We start from the raw sequence: 24,933 nt of genomic DNA on the forward strand, positions 1-24,933 counted from the left end.
TATGTGTGATGAGGCAGTCTGATACACCACTTCCATAGAAATTGCAAAATTATATAAAAATGGAGCACAGAAGAATGTGTATATAAAAGTTTATAAAAATCAGACATATACAGAAATATGTTATAAATACTAGTACTTTTTATTATTAATAATAGTATAATTTTATCCATAGAAAATAAAACACAAAAATTTATTTATAATTTGTGTATGAGAAAAGATTTGTTTTTGTTTAAAACAAATTGTCTCCAAGTCCAAAATATTTCTAAATAAAATAAAAAATGTCATTTATATAATAAACAACTTCAAAGATAAAAATACATTTTTTTGGTAAAAATATATCAACATGTATGTAGAGCTTAAGTAAAATCAGATAAAATAATTTAAACAAAATTTATTAACATTTTTATGCCCACAAGTATTTTATGATCTTTTAAGTATCTGTTACAATAAAACTAAAAATTCCTTTAAAAAGTGTAAAAACTATATTCCTAATAAAATTTTAAATATTAATTATGCAAACTATGAATACTTCAATATGTTGTACATAAAACTATAAATCCATAATCATAAAAACTTAAATGGATTGTTACAGAATTTAATGTTAACTAAATGGATAAAATTTATAAAAATTTAAATAGTATATTAAAAACACATTACATTGTATTAAATACATTTTTTATTTAAAAATTCCTAAATATGGAAGAACTTAAATTCATAATTTATTAAGTTTATATATTTTAAATATATTGAAAAATATTCTAGATAATTTGACAATAAATAGTTCTGCTTTTACAAAAAGTTAGTTTAATTTAGTGTAATATGTTTACTGTGGCAATATATGTTACTATATTATTTTCATCATAACTCCATCAACATCCAATAAAGTTTTATCTATAATAACTTTTACCAACTATAATTACCACTTGTCTATGCTTGAATTAAGATATTAAGTTACATCAATTTACTGAAAAATAAATTCAAATGTTATATCAAGTTGATCATTTCTTTTTTGAATTTTAAAACATTAAACTTTCAGATACTCAATTCTATAATAGAAAATTTATTTATTATTATTAATAATAATAGTAATAGTAATTGATTACACTTATAGTAAAACAGAAGTTTCATTTTATAAAATTATGTTACATATTATAGATTTATTCAAATCATATTCAAATCATCGATTAAGATACATAGATACACAGATACAGCGGTCAAGGTAATTTACATATGAAGAATTTAATAACATAGTTCTAAGGTGTCACATGGAATCCATTTTGAACTTTCTAATGCATCCCACAAATTATAATCTTGTTCTATTATTTCTCTATTAAGTTTATCAATATCTATAGGAACTGAATGTTCTGAAAACGAAAAAAGATTATAATTTTAGAAAACTTTGTTTATATTATAAAATAATAAATATAATAAAAATTTACAATTATACTTTGTGTTTAATGTAATTAAAAATATTTTTGAAATATCTTGCAATACATTTTCAAATATGTTGTAATAATATATAAACAATTAATACAGTGCAAAAAGTTATTGAATATTATTGTATTAGAAACAATCAATCGCAATAATATGTATATATTTTTATTATTTAAAAATCAAACAAATTTCTTTAATTGAAAAATAGATAAGACAATAAAATTGAACAAACTTTTGCAGTTTATATTATAAACGTTATTTATTAAAAATATCATGCCAAAATAATATTTCAAAGAATGTTATTATAATGAGTATTTGTTAAAAAAATAATATTTCTATATGTACAAATGATGTGTTTTATACCAATTAATTCCAATTCATCTTCTTCGGGTTTTTGATCAGATACATAGCTACTATAACCATCTGAGGTGGGTTCACTTTCATAATAACCTTGTTGCCATGCACTGTAACTATTCCAGTATGATGATGTATCATAATAATTATAAGCATCTGAATTTAAATTTGATGGTGTATATTCTGATGATGATTGTGGAGGAGTTGATCTATAAAAGATAGGTTATTGATTAAAATTACATAATTTATATTCTGTAAATATACAAAAGACAGTCATTTACATACCCCGATAATTTATTCCAGGGCCTAGGAACAGCATTACAAATTTTTAATGATTTTGTTCCTAATCCTCTATATCCATTCATAGTAACCAAACTATTTTTTTGTTCTTCTTCATTAGCAAATCTGACAAAACCATATCCTTTACTAAATCCAGAACTGTCTAAAATTACTTTTGCTGTTCTGATTGAATTGTATTTAGCAGCAAATGCTCTATACAAAGAATAATCATCTACATCTGTTGATAAATCTCCAACCCAAATACTAAATTCTCTTTCTGCTGTTGGTTTCCCTGTGGTACTAGCATGATTTAATCGAAATCTTACAGCCTAAAATATAAAACAAAAATTAAAATTCAAAGTGATGTACACTTCATTTAATGCAAATCATGTGATGAATACAAGAAGCTATCAAAAGAGATTCAATTAAAACTTTTTAAATTCTTACTGGGTTTGAACCAGGTATCACTTTGCCATTTAATTTATGCATAGCATCAAGTGCCATTTCGTCAGTTGGAAAATGTACAAAGCAATAACCTGCAGGTTCACCAGTATAACGGTTTCTCATTACTTTAACTGTTTGTGGTTGTTCTCCCATTTTATGAAAAGCATTCATTATAAAACTTTCTGTCATATATGGTTCTAACTAAAACAAAATGTACTCTTAATTTTACTGCAAACGATAGATTCAGAATGTAAAAATCATACTTTTATACAAAATAATGAATAGTCTATACTTACACCACCCATCCATAATTGACATAATACCATAGGTCCAGACATTTTCTTGTTTACACTTGTTTGAAACAGAAGAATCTAGTAAATTTCTGAAATAAAACAAAACATATGTAATTCATAATTTTCATTATTTGAATAACAACTATTCAATTTAACTATTTTTATGACAAACAAATAATATTATATTTATTTATTTAATTCTGTATTATAATTTTATTAATATATTACTAGCTACGATAATAATGATGGCACTGTCAATAATAACATGTAATAATTATATTACGTATCTATAAAACATAATATTTCACTATAGGTATTTAATAAAAACAGGTTAGAAGCAAATGTATAATGTATAAAGTATACTTGTATAAATATATTAAATATTAATTAGAGAAACTAACTTTTTTCAAAATTTGGAATCTTTCAAAATTACTATAAATTTAAAGGAAGAAACTTTGCGAACTTACTAAATTTTTATTAGATTTCTGTTTTAATAACAATTACTTTGGTTCCCCATTTGTGTTTTTGTGTAATAAGTATTATTTAAATTGCAATTATTTTAAATAAATTTCACTTCATTCGAATACTTATAATTATTATTAAATTCCATCGTTTCTGTGTAAAATAATTAACACACAATATTTATCTTTCAGAGGCCGCTTGTATACTATACAACTAGATGGTAATTAATTACTGTGTAACATCAAGGTACCTAATCATACCTATAATGTCAAATATTAATTTTCAAAAAAACACCTTTGGAAAGACAGAATTTTTATTTTTTAAAATGTAGCAAATTTATTTAATAATAAATTGTATGAAATCCAAATTTTTTAAGAAATTATATTTTTAGAATACCACATTTAGCAACACTGGAGACTAAGCGCCATCTACTGGCATATTCAATTGAAAATACAGAGTACCATACTTATTAATCTGAGAATGAGCCATCGAATTACTGACGACCACATACAATTTGAATCATAACTACAAAAATGTAAAGAAGTATTGAAATATTGAGTTTTATTATTCTAATTTACATCATATTTTAGGAAAGAACAGAAGAAAAAAAATTTTATACACATATTGTTTAATTTTATAAGTTTTAGCATAGTCATTTAAAACATTTAAAGTCAATAATGAATTATTCTTTTTATTTGTAAATTATTATTTTGAAAGTAATATATTCTTTTGCAAAATGTAAATATTAAAAATTCATTTGTGGTATATAAATTAAATATACAATTATTAATAAAACATCACAATTATATCAACTTCTTTCTTCAATTTTTCAGGGACAATAATATTTTGTGCTCTGTAGTGATTGGTTTTTGCATGATAAATATAAACTATTAATAATTTAAATTTGAATTCTGCTTGTGAAAAAAAAATTATTTATTTCTTATATATCTTTGTCTTATTTAAATTTTAAGCAGTTCTATAAAATGGATGTAATATATTTTTATGATTTTATTTTTAAGTATGTCATTTCTCATATTATTAAATAATTCAAATATTCTTATTTATTTCGTAAGTGACAGCACGTTTTATTCTGATATTACTTAATTATTGATATTAATATTTAATATTAATATAAACTAATGATGAAATTATTAATGAAATGAATAAATATGCTATTGATTAGTTAAAAATTTTATTAGTGAATTCTATCTCCTTGAAATCAAAATAACTAAAATGCATTATCTTTTAAAATTTTTATTTAACTCTATCTAAATTAATTTCTAAATTAACTTTATAAAGGAACATATATTGTAAGCAAAACTTCAATGGATGTAATATGTATTTTATTCAAATTTTTAAATATTATATTTTAGTTTGAAAAATGTATAATAAAAACTTGTTTATAATTTTTATATAATTAAACACTTTATTGGTTATTTTGACAATTAAAATTTTTTTAAATAAGATGGAAAAGTAAAATATACTTAGGTATAACTAATAATTCAAACTAAAATTCATGTAAAGTTACTAAAATCTACAAAAAAATTTTTGGATATTTTTATATTGTTGGATTTATATACTTTTTGTTCAGAATTACATAACAAATAATCAAATAAATTTCTGTTTATTCATAATAAAATACTTTATATAACATTTCCAATATATTTCTATGTATGTAAGATTTCTTTCAATGTAACTGCTCTAGTTTTGAAAAAATAAGGTTTGTTTTCATAGTTCTATAAATATATAAATTAATAAAATAAATTAAAACAAATTATTTTATATTTTTAGTATAAAATGTATTAAAACAATGAAATCTACAGTTTTCCTATTACAGAAAATTTCAAGCTTAACAGAACAATAAATGTATAAATATAATAGAACTGCAAATAAATAAAGAGAATGTATTTTTTTCAAACACCGTTTTCATTATCCATAATAGAGAAACAATTAGTAACACTATCAGGAGTTAAATTAGAAGGAGAAAAGGACATGATAGATGTAAATTTAATAAATCTGTTCTCAAGAAAGCAAGAAAGATAAAGAGGAAATTAAATGAAAAATCTTTATTGTAGCTTTCTTGTAAGAAAAGGAAAAAAAGATTCAACTAATGCAAAATTTTTACACTTTCAAATATATCATTGTTTAAACCTTTAAATAATATTTTCATTATTTCTTATTATTTTGTTTTTTTAATCATCTATATTATGAAAGAGAAAAGATCAATCAATTCAAAATTAAAGTGTTTTTAAAGACATGAATTTTACATCAAAATAATCTCTATTTTCATTTTAGTATCAATTTATAATATATAATAATAATATTGTAGATTTTGAACTTTACTTTTTTATATTCTTAATATATATACATATTTTTCATCCATACATAGATCATAAAAATATAAATCTATTTTTTGTCTTAAAGGTATATTTAATTTATTTTCCAATTATAAAGACGTTTAAAAGCTTTATATTTTGATATATTAATGATCATCTTATGAATAATAATAATTGTAATATTGTTAATAAAAATATTAGTAACAATAACTTATCAGAACTAATATTTATATGGAAGCACAAACAAAATTTATAGAAATAAGTTATTAAATTCTGATATGGTATATGAGACTTTTTCTTTCATAATCTTTCATTGAATAATAAATACACCAATTCTTTTTACTTTTTTTGTTCTTTCGTAAATGATATCCTGATTTATCCATCTTGACACTATGGTATGAATAGCATTATTTGATAATGAAACTGTTTCATTACTTTGCGCAACTAATAATGACAAAATCATCACATGATAGATTAATTTTAAAGGAAAACTTTATTTCTTTATATTCTATTAATATGTAACAACTAGCAATTGAAACAATTTTCTGACATATTTGAAAGATGCTAGTATTGTAAGTCTATGAATAATAACAAATAGTTTTTAAAAAGCTTTAAAAAATTCTTTTATGTTTTTCTTTAGATACTTTTAAAAAACATATATATCACTAACATACATTTTTATGTGATATTATTTTGTTTTTAAGTATGCTTTTTTATATATAAGTGGAAAAGAAACTGTATCCTTTATTTATATGACATAAAGAATAATTTGTTTAATTAATTAACTTTTTATGATGACTGAATTCTTAATAGATTGCAATGCTACATTCAATACAAAGATTTCTTGAATATGTATACTGTTTATTCTTTTTTTATATTTTTTTTAACCTACAGTTACAACAATTCATATTTAAAAATAAATAAATACATGTTATTTGACAGTACAATACTTTGAGATAATTTTTATGTAAAGTAAATGATAAATCTTTAAGCAAATTATAATATGTCGCTTCCCTATGTTTAAATTATTAACAAATTTTACTTTAAATTATTTCGTCATTTGTTACAAACGTTTAAAGCAATGAAATAAAAATTTGTCATATCAAAGATTTTAAAGAATCGTTGATAACACTGAAGAATTAATAAATGTATTTATGGAATCGTTTTTTCTTACTATTTTATAAATAACCACATAAATTAATAAAGTAATTAATAATTTAATATTTTGAGAAAATATTAAGTTTTCAGTATCACCACAACCTCGTAATATTACTTAGAAGTTAAAAGGAAAAAAGAACATAGAACAAAAGAAAGTGTGAGTGAGAGTTAAAGAGGTGGGGACAAAAAAGAGGAGGAAGAGAATCATTACAAATACATAGTAAATCCTTATATTTTAAATTATATATATCAAGTTACTTTCGTATCGTACAGAACATATGTACGCAACTACAGTATAATGAGCATTGGTAATAGTAGATTACAATTAGAAATAGTGCTGTAGGCATATAGTAGCAGATGATAGTGATAAATCATGTTTATGTATGTATAGTGCTACAAAATTTGCTACTTGTTTATAAAAATGTAATAAAGTATTTGTTTTTTAATTGAATAGTGATACGAAGTTTTGATTTAATAATTTATTAGACGAAACAAATAATATTTCTAAAATTTTATAGGGAAAAATAATTTTCAAAAGATATTTTTTCTTTCTCAATTGAGGATACTTATTGTCAAATAAGTACATATAAATTTTGATAATTATATAAAAATTTAGCTTTTGAAATGAATGGAATGGATTGATTACAACAAATTAATATGAGATAACTATCAATGCTAACGAATATAATTTTTTTCTCAGTGATGATAATGAATTGTGATATCACGGCAAATAAACATGGCGTTTATTTGATACTGGGGTCTTTTACTTAGAATAAATCGCAAACGCTGTTGCAATTCGTATCAAGTTAACAATTTCATTTTTCGCGTTTGTTTATAGATAATCTAAATTATTTACGATACAGTGAATGTATCGTTTATATTTCGCACTGTTTTCACAAGGAAACGTTTGATAAACCTGAACGTCATACATGTCAAAATGGCCCGGGAATATGATCATTTATTTAAGCTTCTAATAATAGGAGATAGTGGTAAGTATGAATTTTCATCGATGTCAGATATATTTAGTAATTAAGACATATAATAGTATATTATTAAATATTAGAAATCATTACAAAGGAAAATATCATGTCGTTTATATTTTTAGTAGAAAATAGGCAACATAAATTTAACTTTTTAATATATATTAAAGGTATATATAAAATCTCTTGTATAAATAATATTATAAAGTAAGTTAATTATCCATATAGAACTATATCATATTTCATTAAAGTAATTATGACATAAAAATTGTAACCTTTCTCGTATTACTTTCTTTGCAATTTTTAAATATATTATATATGGAATAATTTTTAAACAAATCAAAGGAAACAGATTTTTATATTAAATATCGAATTTCATGTTGCAATGTTTTGAAAAAAAAATAATACACTAAAATATTAGAAATAATAATAATTAAAAGCTTTATTGTATATTTAACATAATTAAGGAAACAAATTTTTCTTTGATGAATATATTTTCTATTTATTCTAATAAATTTAAAATATTTAAGTGCATTATTATAAGAATTAAGCGAAGATTTTATAATATATAGTTTATTACAAAATGTTTTGTTGAATTTGAAGTTCAGAATTATATAGACATAAAATTAAAAAAAATAATTCTATCGTTTTCAATTGTTCAAATATTTATAAAAAGGATTGTTAATTAGCATAATATTTATACTCATTTTTTATTTATATTTATACTTTTACTTCCTGCTATTATGTTAAATTTTATTAGTTATACTTGGTTAATATTTAATATTAAAATTTCATTATTAATTTATCATTATTTAAATAATTTTGTTAAAAAATACAATATTAATAATGTTGATAGTTTGAGATTATACAAATGATAAAAGGTACCATAAATCTAACATGTACAGTATCTTAAATTACATATGAAATGTGTTAAATATAATGTTGTACATTATATCTTCTTTAAGATCTAACATACAAAGTACCATATATAATATTAGTAATTATGTTTCAAATCATATATCATAAGTATATTTTCAATATTTACTTGTAATTAATAAAAACAATAAATAGTAGAAATATTAATTAAAAATTTCAACAAAAACTTTTGTTACAATTTTCTAAATTGATAAATCCAGCCAAGTGCAAAATTAAATATTTATGCAGATTCATTTTGTTTGAAAATATGTTTCTTATTCAAATTTTAACAAGCAAAAAAATGTCTGTGATTATTTTTTATTCTTCTCTTTTTCTTTTCATTTTAGTTGTAGTTATAAATGTTATTATAAAAAATGTTATATTAATCATTCCTTGAAGGAGTACAAAAATAAAAATGAAGTGAAGTACTTTATTAAAGTTTCTAGTAAATTGACTATTGTATTTTTTCTTAAATCATCATATGAAGCAAAAATTGCTAGGTATAGATATAATCAAATGTAATTAAATGTAAACTAAAATTATATTTATATTCAAATACTTGATTAAACAGGTATTTTATGTAGAATATCTTAATGTAAATTTTACAAGCTGTTTTTTCCAAAGTTATCGAAAATAATGGTAATGAAATTTGTCTTCTTATTTTTATTTGTTTTGTATAATTAAACAGATAAAATAGTAATAGTTTAGGAAGAAAATTTAAAAGTGAAGATTGACATATCTTAGAAATTGTTTTGTTAATTATTAAAAATATTGTCATTTGGTATTTCTCTAAATTTTTATTATATCAGGAAATTATTATTTTTTTTTTTATATTCATAGAATTATATGTTTCATAAATATTTTTTCTCACCTTTCTTTAAGGAAAAGTAATTTATTAGGTCGTTTAATTCATTTATTGTTGATTATAGAGTTTTTAATGAGACTTCAAGAAAAAAATAAGTCTGTATGTACTCTTAACAAATATTTTTCTTTAACTATATAAATTAAAAAACAAATGTTTTAGATATATGTTGTGAGTATTGAAGGAAACTGTTTGAAAAATGAAGCACTTCATGATAAATTGATTAGTGATACTTGATAAAAAAAAAATGTAATTTTTTTTACCTCGAGGAAACAGTTTGTTTCACCTCAGTTAGGATTATCTTTATTATGGTCAAATACTTATTATTTGTTTATTAACAATTATTTTAATTAATAATAATTATTTTTATTAGTATTTAGTAATAGTTATGCTTTATTTGGATTAATTTATACTTATACAATTATTACTTATTACTTATATACAATTTATACTTATTATATTACGTAAACATTTACACATGATTTCTTATAAATTGCAGTTGTTAAGTTATGTTCAATCTTTCTTTTTCATTTTTTTGTTTAAGGTGTAGGTAAAAGTTCACTGCTGTTACGATTTGCTGACAATACTTTTAATGGCAGTTATATAACGACAATAGGAGTGGATTTTAAAATTCAAACTGTGGATATAGATGGTGAGAGAGTAAAGCTCCAAATTTGGGATACAGCTGGACAAGAACGTTTTCGGACAATAACTTCAACTTACTACAGGGGAACACATGGTGTCATAGTTGTGTATGATGTGACCAGTGGTGATTCTTTTGCTAATGTAAAAAGATGGTTACACGAAATCGAACAAAATTGTGATGTGGTCAACAGGGTACTTGTAGGAAATAAGAATGATGCACCTAATGAAAAGGTGGTATTAACAGAAGATGCACAAAGATTTGCCAATCAAATGGGAATTCAGTTATTTGAAACTTCTGCTAAAGACAATATTAATGTGCAAGAAGTAAGTAGAATTTATGATATAATGTTTCCATAAAAAGTAATTTATGATATATATTATTTGATTTAATTACTATGTGTATTTTACATTCATCTTTAATATTTCGCATTTAGTATATTATTTATATTCAATAAGTTTTTAATTGTTTTTATTATTTAATAAGATTTAAGTACCAATGTTTAGTAACTTATTTTTTTAAATTGATGATTATATTTTTAAAGAAAATTAGAAGTATTTTAATAATGTATTTTGGTAATAGCATGTATTACTTGGAAATTTTTGTTTATTTCCGATAAGTTTTATAAAAGTAGTTTTACCTTTTGACTTTCATAGAATATTATGCTTTAATGATTTATTCATTTAACTACTTTCCTTTTCATTCTTATTAGATTGATTCAATTTAAATAGTGTTTACATGCTATGTTATGCTTTACATCGTAATTTTTATTTTCGTAGAAATATTTTTAGAATTGGAATACAAAAACTATTCAAGTTACCAAATTATATTATATTTATATATTATATTTACCATACCATAGGTTCATCTTTTTTAATTATAGTAAAATCAGCAAAAGTCTTATCGAGTAATATTATGTCTTGAAAGTGCTCCATGGTATTGTATTTACACATAGCATTGTACTTTTAATGATATACTTTCCACATAAAAGAGTATTTAAACTCCCAATTATGGGAAGTATTCTTGTATTATTTCTTCTTGTATTATTTATATCATTACTGATGAATTTAGCTTTATATATCATTTAAAATGTGTCTTAAGTTTACCTACTATTTTGAATTATATCTCAATTATCATGATCTGAAGAGATGAATTAAACTACTAGATAGAGATGAATTATACTACTGGATATATGTGATATCTTAAAAATTGTTTAATTGTTTTATATGATTCACTGAACATTGGTAGTTTTCATCAATGGGTCTATTAGTCGTTTCTTGAGTTGACGTGATTTTTTATTTCTACATTTACTAATCTTAGTTCATACAATTTTGTCAAATCTTATAGTGTATACTATTAAAATATTTTAATAAGAATATTTTTTCCAAGGTATTTTGGCTCTTACAAAACTTTTCTAAAGATTTCTATTTTGGAATGGTTTAGATTTTGTAGAATATAAAAAAAATAATATTACATTTTATGATATCAAGAATGTCCCTTGTGTGAAATTAAATAAATTCATTATTTTTATAAATATAATAAATTACAAATTATAATTTATTTCGTATTTTTATAATTTTGTTATATCTCTTATCATTATAAAATGTACAATTGTCAAATTTTTCAAAGATTTGTATGGAATAATCACTTTAATATCATACAAATATTTAAAAAAAAAATTAATATTTATCTTTTATTTCTTTCTAAATGTGTTTGAAATTATTTATTATATTATTTTTAAATAAGTTAAATGTTATTTGCGATGAATAAATGGATGTTATAGTATGGTAAAAATAAAATATACAATATTTAGAGCACTATCATAGATATGAATTTCATAATATTACTATTACTATTAAACTTATAGTTATTTTTAATGTTATATAGTTATGAAATAGATAGACATAAATAGCCTTAAAAATAGTTTTGAAAACTGAAGTCCTATATTTTATTGACAGCAATTTCTAAAGAAACAACAGTAGAATTGATCGTAATCTTTAATTTTTAAATTCAACGTTTTAAAATAAAATTTTGTCACACTTTAATAATCATTGTATGAATCTTATGTTTTTTTTTAGTAAATAATTCTGCAGGTCCTACTCATACTCACATAACTTTTTGTAACTATATTTTTTACCAGCTATCATGAAAAGTAATCTTTGAAATATGTAACATTGCTTAGTAATATTTTTGGATATGTAGGATGGATAAAAACTACTATTTGAAATAATTCATTATTTATTGATCATTAGATGTTTTATAGATGTAAAAAACAGTGTATTAGCAGGTTGAATAAATGTAGTTTCACCTTTTTGTTTTAAATTTTCTGAGATGCTAAGATAACAATAAGCTACACTCCATTTTTTTTTTTTCTTTGTTAAGAAATTTTGTTTTCATCGTAACATTGTAATCAATAAATAGATGAATTAAACAGTTAATAAGAAGGTGATTTTAAACTTGAATACAAGATAAAAATATATCAAGAGTAATCATATTACTTGTTACAAAGCTTATAACTCTATCATGTATTTCTTTGAAATCTGATTTTGAATAATTTATTCGAAGGTAATGTTACTTTCTTTTATACTTACTATTTACAAAATTATTTTGAGGTCGAATATCAACTTGAAGTCATTTTATTATAGATCGTAAAGTTCTTCTATTTGTCAGAACTATAGAATTGATGTAGAATTAACAAAAATATGCGATACAATAAAAAACGAAAATAAAAACAGAAAAAACTGAGGGTCGCTTTAATATTCCACAAAATTTGAAGAAAAAAGATCGAAATATATTTATTTAATGAATTTCGCTTAAAAAATATATTTTACCCAATCACGAAATAACAAGTTGTTTCAAGCAATAGTTTTTTTTAATGCATCCTGTACCGAGAAATACTTTTCATAATATTATAGATGATAATATCAACAATAATTTACTGGTGGATAAGTACATAAAGTTTTCAATATCATTTTCGTTTTATTTAGTATAATCTAAATATAGTTTTTATGATTAATTTAATAATTAACGATTCAATCATAATTTTGAGGAATAATAATTAAAAATTATTTAAGGTTATAAAAAATGATACTTTTATTAGTTTTATAATATAACATACAAATTTTAACTGAATTACAGTCATGTACTCTATCCTTTTTTTATTCATTGTGATATATGTTATAATAATCCTTTGTTTATCTATGTAGTTATCCCTACTATTAATTATATTTTAATGAAAAGGAAACTGAATAGTGTAATATTTAAAAAAAAACTTTTTTTTTTAAAGTTCTTTTACTATATATTAAAAATAGCTTAGTTACTGTTATCTTGATATGATTACCTTAATCACGTTATATAACATTTTTAGAATTGATAATCTATTCAGAAATAATAACATAAAGAAAACTTTGTCTATTATATGTAAGTCAGTTGCTATTTTTTGGTTTATTTTTATCTTATGGGTGTAAAATATTCTGTCTTCTATCTATATTAAATGTTCTAAAAAGATCGTCGCAAAATTTATAAGTTTTTCTTTGATTTTATTAAAAATGGTTTTAGTGAAAATTTTATTTTAGTTCAATGGAAAATTTCATAATTTCTAATTTTTTATCTATATTTTTTAGAAAACAGTACATATTAAATTTAATTTCTTTTACGATAAAGAAATTTTATTTACTTAATTCAAGACAGATCTAAGGACTATTGATTTAGGATTAATTTTTAGTGATATTATAAAGTTAAAATTATTATAACATAACTTAATCTTTTGTCGTCATAAGAGTGTCCCATTTTAATTTTTGGATACAATTATTTCCCAAACTATAGGTCATTTCAAAAAATTTCTCAAATAGAACCTATATTGCTTTGAGAAAAATATTTCCTGGTGTTCTTTTCTAGTTGGGCACGCTTCCGAAATATTTCACGATGATATTTACATCTCTTTCTTCTTTTTTTTTTTAATAAATATAAATGTATGGTTTTACTTAGGTATATATAGGCCATTACGAGATGAACTTATTTACCTGTAACACTTTGGTCTTTCAAGATTATTTACTGCTGTTCCAAATTAACCTTTCTTGTACATCTAGAAATTATTCCTTATTTTCTATGTTTAAAAGGACGACCTTGAAAATCAACAAACATGTTGATTTACTTTATTGCTATACAATAATAATACACTCTGGAAAGTTGTCCTACTAATTTATTAGCAAGCATCTTTAATCTGATGGTTCATATTTTGAAGAGTGATGGACTCACTCCGATAAACTTTATTTTTTATAAAGTATTACAAGAAAAAATGTAGCGAAGTTAAATCTGGAAAGTTTGAAAAAGAATACTCTACCAATGTTAGTAATTCCATCAATTATGTCGATTTTTTCAAATTAAAATTGCATCTACAATTTCATTAGGAATATAATTGATCATCGTAAATCGGAATGTTAACCAGAGAAGGCACGCGTAATGTTAGTCGCAATAATACTGATTTCTCTGAGGCGACTATACATGTTAGCAACAGATCTCTACTTGTAGACATAAGTGAGAACGATTAATGTGAGATCGTATCATATTTACGTTTGAATTGATAAAATATTCCGATAAAAAGATGTTTTGTAAACATTTAACAAAGATATGTTTTAAACGATATTAAATGACCTTGAAAGGTCTTGAAAGACCAAAATGTTATAGGTCAATGAATTCGTCTTGGAATGGGCTACGCACCTGCCTAAGTAAAAGCATAGTTTCATTTAAAAAAACAAAAATCACCTTGAAATCTCAGAAACGCGTCCATCTATAAAACATTTATGATCACCATAAGATGGCTCCTTCGAAACAGGGTAAGTTCTAGTTAAAATATTTTTTGAAACGATTTATAATTTGGGAAATAATTGCGTCTGAAGATTAAAATGGAACACTCGATATATTCATATGTAATTACTGTTACTTTTAATAATTTTACAAATCCTTTCAATTTTAGATTATAAATTTATATATTGTTATCTAAATCATTATACAAATTTAAAGATTCTATATCACCTATTTCACTTAATGATTTTTGTAATGATTTTTTTTTTACTTCGTTTTCTTTACTATTTATTGATAATTATTTTCTTTTGTAATTTTTTTTTTTGTCATATATTTATTTATAAGGGTAAGGATATGACAGATATTTTTAAATGAAACTAATTGAAAATAATACAAATAATTTAATGTAATATGTATTTAGTGTGTATATTACCATTTTTTATTATCTAACTTACTAGAGTTGCATCCTTATTTGATTTTGTTTTTCTTATCTTTTGTTTTTCTGTTATTTTATTGTATATTGGTATCTTTACTGAACTTTAACTGAATAAAGTATTTAATAATCTCAAATGTAGGAAATGTATAAATTATATATAAAATGTACGTCGAATTTAGTTTTTAGTTATGCCTTCATATCATTAAAAATAAATTAGTTTTTTCATTGTTTAAAATATTACTTAATATTACTTTTATGGGTAAGGGTGCAAATTTTTAATATACTTTCTATGATTTTTTCAGTTTCTGTTTATAAAGCCACATTAGATATTTTTAGTAGAACATACAGAATGAGTCATACAAATAAGACAGAATGTAATATCTCCAGTTTGGTTAGAGATAAAAGAAAAATGTGGAGGGAAGAGTTGAATGGTATAGTATGATCTATTTTCCTACTTCTTCTTTCTGTAAGTGCAAGTGAAAAATTCAAATGCACTTTCTTTTTAATGGAACTGTACATTTTTTTTAACCAACATTTTGCCTAAAAAGGTATTAGGATAAAGAAATTAATATTTCGCAAAATATTACAAAATTTTAATATAATATATACTGTTTAAAGATGTTTGAATATTTTGCATTAATGTGTTCTTTTATAGCAGAATTAATGTGGTCATTGCTTATACCTAAATAATGTCATCTAACATTCTTCTAAGTCTTCTACAAAAAAAAAATGAACGTATGCATATTTTACTTTTATAGTAACTTCATGAAAAGAAAATCAAATGGAATTAGAGCTAGAAAGTGTAACATAATATGTGTTCTGAATCAGTTTTTCTCAATTTTTCGGCTGTATAACACACGTTTATAATGGTATTGTAAATTGTTTATAATATAAAATGTTTAAAAATTGATAGACTGGAGTTACTGTATATTGTAAAAATGAATAAAATTATCCAATAACTTTTGCATATTAAAAGTAATACTTAGGACATTCATAAAACAATTCAAGTGAATTTCGATTTATAACAAATACTTTAATTTTGTATTTTATTATTTACTTTATTATATTTTAATCTCATGACTCACGATATGCTGTTCTAAATCATACTTGTGTTGATGTATCATCTCATTCATATTATCTTAAATTTAATTGCGTTTGAAGGAGAAACTCAGATAATACAAATTCTAAAAGATATTGATATCTTTCATGGTGGAAGTTTCACCGTTTAGTATATTATTCACGGAGAAATATGAACCAATAATGGTAGCATTTAAAATACTGCATCAGAAATTAATAATGAAACGTACTTAATTGTTTATATTTCTTTTAAATCATGGATTTTTTTATAGTTTCCATATATTTAATACATCTGTTCAACACCATTTATTTTTAAATGTACATATTAATTTATGTTTGTAAAAAGTTTGTATTATTTTGTATTGGGTGAAAAAAAGCAGTAAAGGGCATGGAGTATACTTAATATAAAACAATGTGCATACAATTTTTGTGAAATTAGAGCTATTCTGTATTTTTTGACTATATCACTTGTTGAATCTTGTTGATTAAATTTAATATAAGTTAGATTACTGTTAAATAATCATTATTTACAATCAGTTTTAATATATTCTTCTTACACTTTTACATATCTCATAAATTATATTGAAGCTTATGAATGTTAGTATCAATTGCATAGAATTTATTTTTACATATATATCGTACATTATTATACATTATTGTGCATTTTTGTAATTCACAGAATTTTTGTTGAAAGGCACAAAACCATTAAATATATCAAATTTTGCATTATTGATAAATGGTAATGTTTTAATAATTGGTTTCTATTTCAATTTTAATTTAGTCTTACAATAAACTGTCAATAATTAATTAAATATTGTTGATTGTTAGAATTTATTTTCAAATGTTAATTATTAACATTCATTGCATATGCAATTATTTACAATTTATATCTATAGAACATTTTCATAAAATTAAAATATTTTATGAACTATTGGTTCTTTCAGTATTGTACCCTGATGCTTTTTTACACAGATTGTTTCGAAGAATCTATATATCTAAGAAAAAGGCACAGTTCCATTAATAAAGAAGTATATTTGTGTTTTTCAGATACAATGTTGCAGTTATGAAAAACAAGAAAAAAGGAAATTGTAAGAAAATATCAAAAATATTTTCTATACCCTTTAACTGTTTTGTATAATTTTTTTATTACCTGTAATCAAACTGGAGATATAATTTATCCCAATTGTATATATTTCTATATTTTTTTAGTACACGACTCTAACTTGTTCCATATGTTTAAAATATATCATGTGATTCAAATTTTTAGATATATTTATTTTTCTTTCAAAGATAAAAAAGAGTTATTAAAAATTATTATAATACATTTTAAACGATTTTTATAAATATTTTATGAGAATAAATGATGGCTCATATATATCATGTATATTTTATAATAATAAAATGTACTATGTGCAAATTAGAAAATGTTATATTTATGATGTAGTATATATTTTTGTATTATATAAATTTTAATATAAATCAAAATGGATATTTAACGTATTACGTAATATGAGTTTGTAACTGTTAAATTTTTATTTTAGTATTATAGATAGTTCTACAATTACTACTATAATATTCAGAAAAAATCAATTATAAACATTACATAATAATATTATAACAGTATTATATTAATTACAATGAGATGACTTTCCACAAATAATTCTTATATTTTTTTTTTTTCATCATATGTAAACTCATTTACAGTAAATGAAAGATAAAATCATTTGTACTCAAATATTATATGTTACACTTGTAGAATTTAAAAAGACTGCCTAGATCTTAATGTGTTTAAATGTTGTCTTATAACTATCTTAAGTAGTATTATTTTTCCCTTTTTTGTTTTGAATTATTGAAGTAAATATAACAACAACAACAACAACACTAATAATAATACCAATAATAATAATAATTATAATAATATTGTTGTATACTCTTGTATCAGAATTTATATTTTGTCAAATATATATTTCCTAAAATTCTTCATGAAAAATAAGCTAATAATGATAATTAAGATAGGCAAAATATAAAGTAGCAAATACCAAATATTAAATATTTAAAAGTCTGATTCATTTACAAGGTACAATAGATCTATTATATCTATTATCTATTATATATAATCAAACTTATCTTTAAGTAATAGTAACATAATTTGCTGATAGATGAACCATATTTATAGTTAATAAACACATTTTATTCATTATGGATTTTTAAAACATACTAAATAGAAGGATTAAGTGATTTTTTACATTTCAAGAGCATTACTATTATATAGTTTATGAAAAATAATATGACGGAATTTTTATTAATATCAAACTTACATATACTTTTTAATTTTTCTATAATGTAAATTGTTATATTAATCTTAGGAGCTATTATTTAGAAAATTTAAATAACTTTATTTATAGAAAAATATCATTGTATTGTAATATTACTGAATGATTTTTTATTTAAAAAATTGTTCAACAGTTACTAGATTACTTTATACATTTAAAATTTGTATCGTATATAAATTTTGTAATATATGAATTCATAAATATCTAGAACTTTAAATTTGATAAAGATTCTTAAAAAGTAATTTTTTAAATTTTTAATTTTTAATGAAGGTAGTATAAAGTTTCTTTAGTATATAATATATATGTTAAATTTGTTAATAACATAACTTTAATGGATATTAATTTGTTGTATTTAGATGTTTATGGCTATAACACGGCAAGTATTAAGAACCAAAAAAGAAAGGAAGGAACGACAGGCTATACAAACCAGTGAAACGGTCAATTTAAGAAAAAGCACAAAGCAGCATAAAAAGAAGTGTTGTTAACAACATTGTATAAGCATGCAATCTGTATTATGACCATTTAATAGAAGAACAAACATGAAGCAAAAGTAAAGCAGAGAGCATGCGATAGCATCAAAATGATCAATATAATGTAATACCGACGATTTTTGAAACTATTAAGTTTTGTATCTAAATTACATCATCGAAGATTGTATTCTCATAGAAATATACTTTGATGCTAGTAATGTTCAATATACATAGGATGCAAATGTTATGAGTGTGTAGTGTTTATTAAGTAAAAGTAACTTTGTAAGCAACACACTTTTCAATAAGCTGCATATTTTGAATGTAGCATTAAAAATATAAAGGCCTATTTATATTGTACAATTTACAATTCACAAAACACGAGCACATGAAAAAAAAAAAAACAAATGAAATTATATACATAGCTGCTTCTTATCCATTTTCTCCATTACAAAAAGTTATTTATAAAAAAAAGTGGTATGAATTAGAAGATAAAGAAATATATTGTACAAAGCTTTATCTAAATTTAATGAATAAAATAAAAACACTGTGTGTATGAGATTTGGATAATTATGGATAAATTTTTCTTAATAAGTTACCATAATGTGAATTCAATATTGTTAATACGTATTTAATAATAAAAAAGAAAAAAGACGATCTATATCTTCATCAGCAGGTTTAAACAATTTTGTGCATATTCACTGTGCAAAGTTCCTGTGGTATGATGACGCTTTAGAATGCACTTTACAAATAAAATTGAAATAAGCAGTAATATATTTACGGTATAACAGAGGCAAGCTTTTTTTAATTAACAGAGGAAACATTACACTGTGTCAATTTAAATGTTATAAATTCAATTTAAATACAAGTTTATTCATTACTTTAGAGGTAAATCAACAAAGCTTAAGGAAACACTGTTTATTCTTTTGATATGAGTATGTGTTTTAAAGTTCAATTTTGTAAAGTGTATTTTGCAATGTTTTAATGTTAATATGATATTATAAACATTTGTGAAAGGTTTAATTTTCTGAACACGATTTAAATGATTAATATTTTTACATAAGATAAACTTAAATTTTAATTTTGTTTGTAACCATTTTCATAGCCGAAACTATTATAATTATTGTTTTGTAATCATAATAATTCAAATAAAAATTAGTAGTAAATTTTTTATAATAAGTATAAAGTTAAATACTTTATGATTATAAAAAAGACAAATTTATAAATATGTAATAACTTACCAGGTTTTATAATAAATATGATTGACATATTATATGTGCTATAATAATACAGTAAATGTGTTTTATCATCTGTGATAATAGTTAGGAAACTTATCTAGCTGCCGCTGTAATACCGTTAAAAACAACTCCATGTGAATTATTGTAATCGACATTACAAGTTTTTGGTCAGAATAACATATCTTTAAATGTGGCAATGAAGCGGCATCCTATAATATGTAAATATTCTACTTGCCAGTTTTAGTGGCATATCGCAAATATTCCAATCAAGCATATTCAATATTGTTTACTGTTATACAGTTATAACATTGTAATATGAATTATTATATACTTTAAAATATAAATAAATAGAATTTATGTGTATATGAATATAGTTCATATATTTGTTAGATTATTTGTTACCTTTCTCTCTCTATTACCAATTCCAGGTAATAATTAGTATGTACTTCTGTTTAAATTTTATTACAATTGTAAACTAAATCATTCATGTATTGAATCATTGTATATTTTTCCATATTCAGATGATTTTTATAATAATGTGATACATTTTCATAGTTAGCAAAAATTACAAGTATAAATTTTACATATAGTAAAAGAATTCTTAGGAAAATATGACAATTAGCAATCTATAATATATGAAAATTTAAACTTGATTATATTGCCAAGTATTAAAACATATTTCAATATTTGTTAACATAACCAGGAAGAAAGGAATATTAATATTATATATACATTAAACATTAATTAAATGATTTAAAGATTTAAATATTCGTTTATATTAAATGTTGGAAACAAAAGTTTGAAAGCAGAGCTGTGTAAGTCTATCATGGATAACACATATATATGTATTTTATATCTGAATTATAGAAGTTAAAAAAAAATAATTATTTTATTGTGTTTAATTTTTTCTCTTTTTAATTATAATTCAATATGTATCATAAAATCAAGAATAATATAATATTAATTTATTAAAAAGTAATACTTATAACACAAAATATTTGAGCAAATAATTCAATACAATGCATAATACATAGTTTCAAGAATAAGCTAATATGAAGTTTCATACATTATTATACAAGTTTAAAACATTTAAAGAAAATTTAAAAGAATAGAAAATGATTTTAACAAAGATTATAACGTATAAGATGAATCATCTAAATAATTGGTGCAATGTAAGTAATAAAACAATTATTAAGTACTATTGTCATAAGTTTTATAAATTAATGCTATATGTAATATATTACTAAAAACTTATAATCAATAAAATATTAAAGAAAAAACAGTACCCCTGTAAAGTAAAATATGGTTTAAATATTTGAAACTATATCTTATGAAATATTTCTAAAATCATTACAAAGACAATATAATTATATTTAATAAAAGTAATAAATTTCATTGGATATGAGCATTTATAAGTAAAATATTATTAAACATTAAATTTAAATATTTAATACACAGAATTATTTCACTTTGAAATTTATTATGAACTGAATTATTAATTAGTAACATTCCCATTACACAGGCATAAAATATGTTACTAACATTGTTAACTAAACATTATTTACTTTACGCTATCCATTTATATCAACTGCTTGTAAATACTTGATCGATTGATAATTATCTGAAACTTAATAAGTGTTTCAAATATCTCACATTATAATATCACAATTATTTCATATTATATTAATTGCAATATTTTTATTTGTATATTACAAAAATCTTTAATCTTCAATCAAAATTAAATTCATTTATTTTAAAGAGTACAATTTCTACATCACATGAAATAAAAATATAAGAGAATAAAAAGAAATTTCTTTTAATTAGATTATATAACATCTAGTTACAACTTTGCTTCATTAAATTCAAATTCGTTTTATTAAAGATAAAAAAAAATAAACTGTTTAATAAATATCCAATAAAATAACATTTAATATCACTGAAATAAAAATTCCACTTACATATGTGCATACATGCATAAGTGTAAATTGTAACCTGTCATTTTTAACTGGAAATTTGTATTATCTACATAAAAAAATGGTAAATAGTTTCTTTTTAGACGAATTAAATGATTTCAAAGAAATATCTTTTATTATTTGATAAAATTTTTACGTATAACCGTATATACTTAATATGAGTATTTATGTAATATACTCATCATATATAATTTTATGAATAAATTATTACGAATAAGATGTAGACGATATAATTTAAATATAAATTGTAAATCTAATATCGTTAAGTAATTTTTTGTTAGATATTAAAACATGTAGTATTACCTTTCCATTCATTTACGAACCGAAAATTAATACGCGTATTTCTCGTTACACTATTGTCACACACATGTATATATTGTGCGCGCGCGTTCATATATCAATACTTTTATTTAAATATTTTATATTTAAAGTGGAATATCGATGAAATTATAGTTTCGAAATTACATATAAGAATATTTATATATTTACTCCTATGTAAATCTAATAACAATGGAAAATATCCAAATCCATTACTATAGATTATTGACATATTAATTGATAATTTACCTTCACCAAAGTCGTTATGGATGTTTCTTTATATGATTCACTTTTTCTACTCTCGATAGTACCAAATTATTATAAATACTTACTTAAATATAATAAAGATACAAGCACAGATCAAAGTAAATCTAATTATCACATAAATAATCTGTCAATTTATAAAATTAGCCATGTATTTCGTTCTTACGTTAAATAGAAAATTGAGATACACAAGGTGTTTTACGCGTAATTAAATTTATAAACCGATAATTTTAAACATATATGTAACTTCAATTTGAAATCGGTTTAATATCGATCTGTTTTATTTCATCTATAAAGTATTTCAATCATTGTGCGGTTTATATAGAAATTTTAATATAATTATTCTCCATTTGAAAAACAAAATATTCATAGAAATGTATTATACATGTAAATTTATAAAGAATTTTAATTTTACTTTTCCATATATATAAAATTACGTTTCTGATTCCGTAATTGTTTAATCAATACGGATTTGTTGATAATTACCGAAAGGTTACGATAGAAAACAAGAAGCGCAAGAACTATTTGTTTCCCTTCTGTATCAAATAAACAGGATCGCGATGAATATTTATAAAAAAAAGAAGGAAAGAAGAAGGAAGAAGAAAAAAGGATGGATTAAAAAGGGTGGCGTAAAAGGAGAATCGGGTATGCGAGAAAATTCGAGGAACAGTGGTTTAACGTGGTTCAGAGTACACGGTGTCATACCCCCACCTCCCGACGAAAACTTAAAAATGCCGCCGCAGCGCAACCCGAATCGATATTCGCCGACGTAGTCACGTGACTCAGACTCGAGCGCTATGAGCCAATCGGTGTTTCGCTAGAACGAAGTTTGCTCTCCTTGTGTTACAGAGCGACGACACGACATCTAACTTTAGGTAACTGGAACAACAGTTCGCGACTGGCAGCGTACCGGTTTACGTTTTGGTGATGTGTTGTTTCGAAGCCAGTTACGCGAGTGGTTTTGTAACACGTTTAATCGTCAAGGAAGTGAATACAAGAACAATAGTAGGATATCAGCGTGTAGAAAAGATTCGATTCGACGCTTGACATAATTCGTTTCTAATTTGTTTTTATCTGGAAAGAACGTAACAACGGCGTGTGAGTGAGTATCGTTCGGATTGGTATATCGTGTCTAAAAAGAAGTGATAACCGTAGTAAAGAGAAGGATCGAAAAGTTGCCAAGAGTTGTAAGGGAGAGAAAGATCGAAATAGTGAGAGAAAGAAGTGGGGTGATAACAAACATCGGAAAAAGAGAAAGAAAAAATATACTACATATTATACGCACGACACGCACGACGTACGCGTACGCACACTAACATAGATACGCGCGCTTGCGGACGCGCTTACAAATACAGGCACACGCTAACGTTATACACACGCGACTCAAGCACATACACACACGCACACGCGCGCGCGCGTGCGCGCGTGTGTGTATGCTGTATAGTAGATGAATACATACACGTATTTGTACATATATAGAAAGAGAAGAAGAGAAGGACGGTGTGAGGGAGGTTAAAGGAGGGCGCTTGAGGAAGGAGCGAGGGAACGAGCAAGGGAGAGAAATATAGAGAAGAAGAAGAAGGAAGGAAGAAAGCGAAAAGCGAAACGCGTGGAAGAAGGGAAATAGGAATCGAAAAATACGGTAGTATTACATGTGCTATGCGGTGTTCCGTGAGTGCTAAGCGATCCGCGTGGGACAGAAAATCGTAAAGCAAAACAATCGTCGAACTTTCCCTCTTTTGTTTCATCGTGCGTTAGAATAAATTTATCGTCGATGATAAATCGAATAAAAGTAACATCGATGTAGTCGGCGGGAGTGAAGTAAACGGTTCCGTCGGGGTCGAGTATTGAGTCGATCTCGAAT

General features: G+C 23.0%; 2 protein-coding genes across 7 annotated transcripts; one reads left to right on the top strand and one right to left on the bottom strand.

Moving 5' to 3' along the window:
- Positions 1-1,214: 1,214 nt before the first annotated feature.
- Positions 1,215-3,345, bottom strand: Secp43 (tRNA Selenocysteine associated protein). Of its 3 annotated transcripts, none has more exons than XM_017901038.1 (6): positions 3,272-3,345; positions 2,808-2,893; positions 2,515-2,712; positions 2,074-2,396; positions 1,798-1,997; positions 1,215-1,364 (listed from the first exon to the last, which is right to left on the bottom strand). In XM_017901038.1, exons 2-6 carry the CDS (start codon positions 2,847-2,849, stop codon positions 1,240-1,242), a joined length of 888 nt encoding a protein of 295 aa, XP_017756527.1. In that variant the 5' UTR covers positions 2,850-2,893; positions 3,272-3,345; the 3' UTR covers positions 1,215-1,239. The 3 variants fall into 3 exon arrangements, with proteins under 3 accessions (XP_017756527.1, XP_017756528.1, XP_017756529.1); XM_017901039.1 differs by lacking the exon at positions 3,272-3,345 and adding an exon at positions 3,033-3,100; XM_017901040.1 differs by lacking the exon at positions 3,272-3,345 and having other exon boundaries at positions 2,515-2,708; positions 2,808-2,876.
- A 3,588-nt stretch (positions 3,346-6,933) lies between these two features.
- On the top strand, positions 6,934-19,536 carry Rab35 (RAS oncogene family member Rab35). Of its 4 annotated transcripts, XM_017901045.1 has the most exons (5): positions 6,997-7,141; positions 7,599-7,749; positions 10,062-10,269; positions 10,354-10,486; positions 19,166-19,536. In XM_017901045.1, the coding sequence occupies exons 2-5, from the start codon at positions 7,698-7,700 to the stop codon at positions 19,292-19,294; spliced, it is 522 nt and encodes a 173-aa protein (XP_017756534.1). In that variant the 5' UTR covers positions 6,997-7,141; positions 7,599-7,697; the 3' UTR covers positions 19,295-19,536. The 4 variants fall into 4 exon arrangements, with proteins under 4 accessions (XP_017756533.1, XP_017756531.1, XP_017756534.1 ...); XM_017901044.1 differs by lacking the exon at positions 6,997-7,141 and adding an exon at positions 6,934-6,980 and having other exon boundaries at positions 10,062-10,486; XM_017901042.1 differs by having other exon boundaries at positions 6,989-7,068; positions 10,062-10,486.
- The last annotated feature ends 5,397 nt before the right edge of the window (positions 19,537-24,933 follow it).

The sequence above is a fragment of the Eufriesea mexicana genome, unplaced genomic scaffold (genome assembly GCF_001483705.2).
Source record: "Eufriesea mexicana isolate 0111107269 unplaced genomic scaffold, ASM148370v2 scaffold1457, whole genome shotgun sequence".
Taxonomy (NCBI): domain Eukaryota; kingdom Metazoa; phylum Arthropoda; class Insecta; order Hymenoptera; family Apidae; genus Eufriesea; species Eufriesea mexicana.

Bases quoted from the DNA above. Each gene is read 5' to 3' on its own strand.
- Secp43 (XM_017901038.1), bottom strand. From the start codon at position 2,849: ATGTCTGGACCTATGGTATTATGTCAATTATGGATGGGTGGT. The intron at 2,713-2,807 runs GTAAGTATAGAC...ATTTTGTTTTAG, and splicing joins GTCAATTATGGATGGGTGGT to TTAGAACCATATATGACAGA. The intron at 1,365-1,797 runs GTATAAAACACA...TTTCGTTTTCAG, and splicing joins AGATGAATTGGAATTAATTG to AACATTCAGTTCCTATAGAT.
- Rab35 (XM_017901044.1), top strand. From the start codon at position 7,698: ATGGCCCGGGAATATGATCATTTATTTAAGCTTCTAATAATAGGAGAT. The intron at 7,750-10,061 runs GTAAGTATGAAT...TTTTTGTTTAAG, and splicing joins TCTAATAATAGGAGATAGTG to GTGTAGGTAAAAGTTCACTG. The intron at 10,487-19,165 runs GTAAGTAGAATT...TGTTGTATTTAG, and splicing joins ACAATATTAATGTGCAAGAA to ATGTTTATGGCTATAACACG.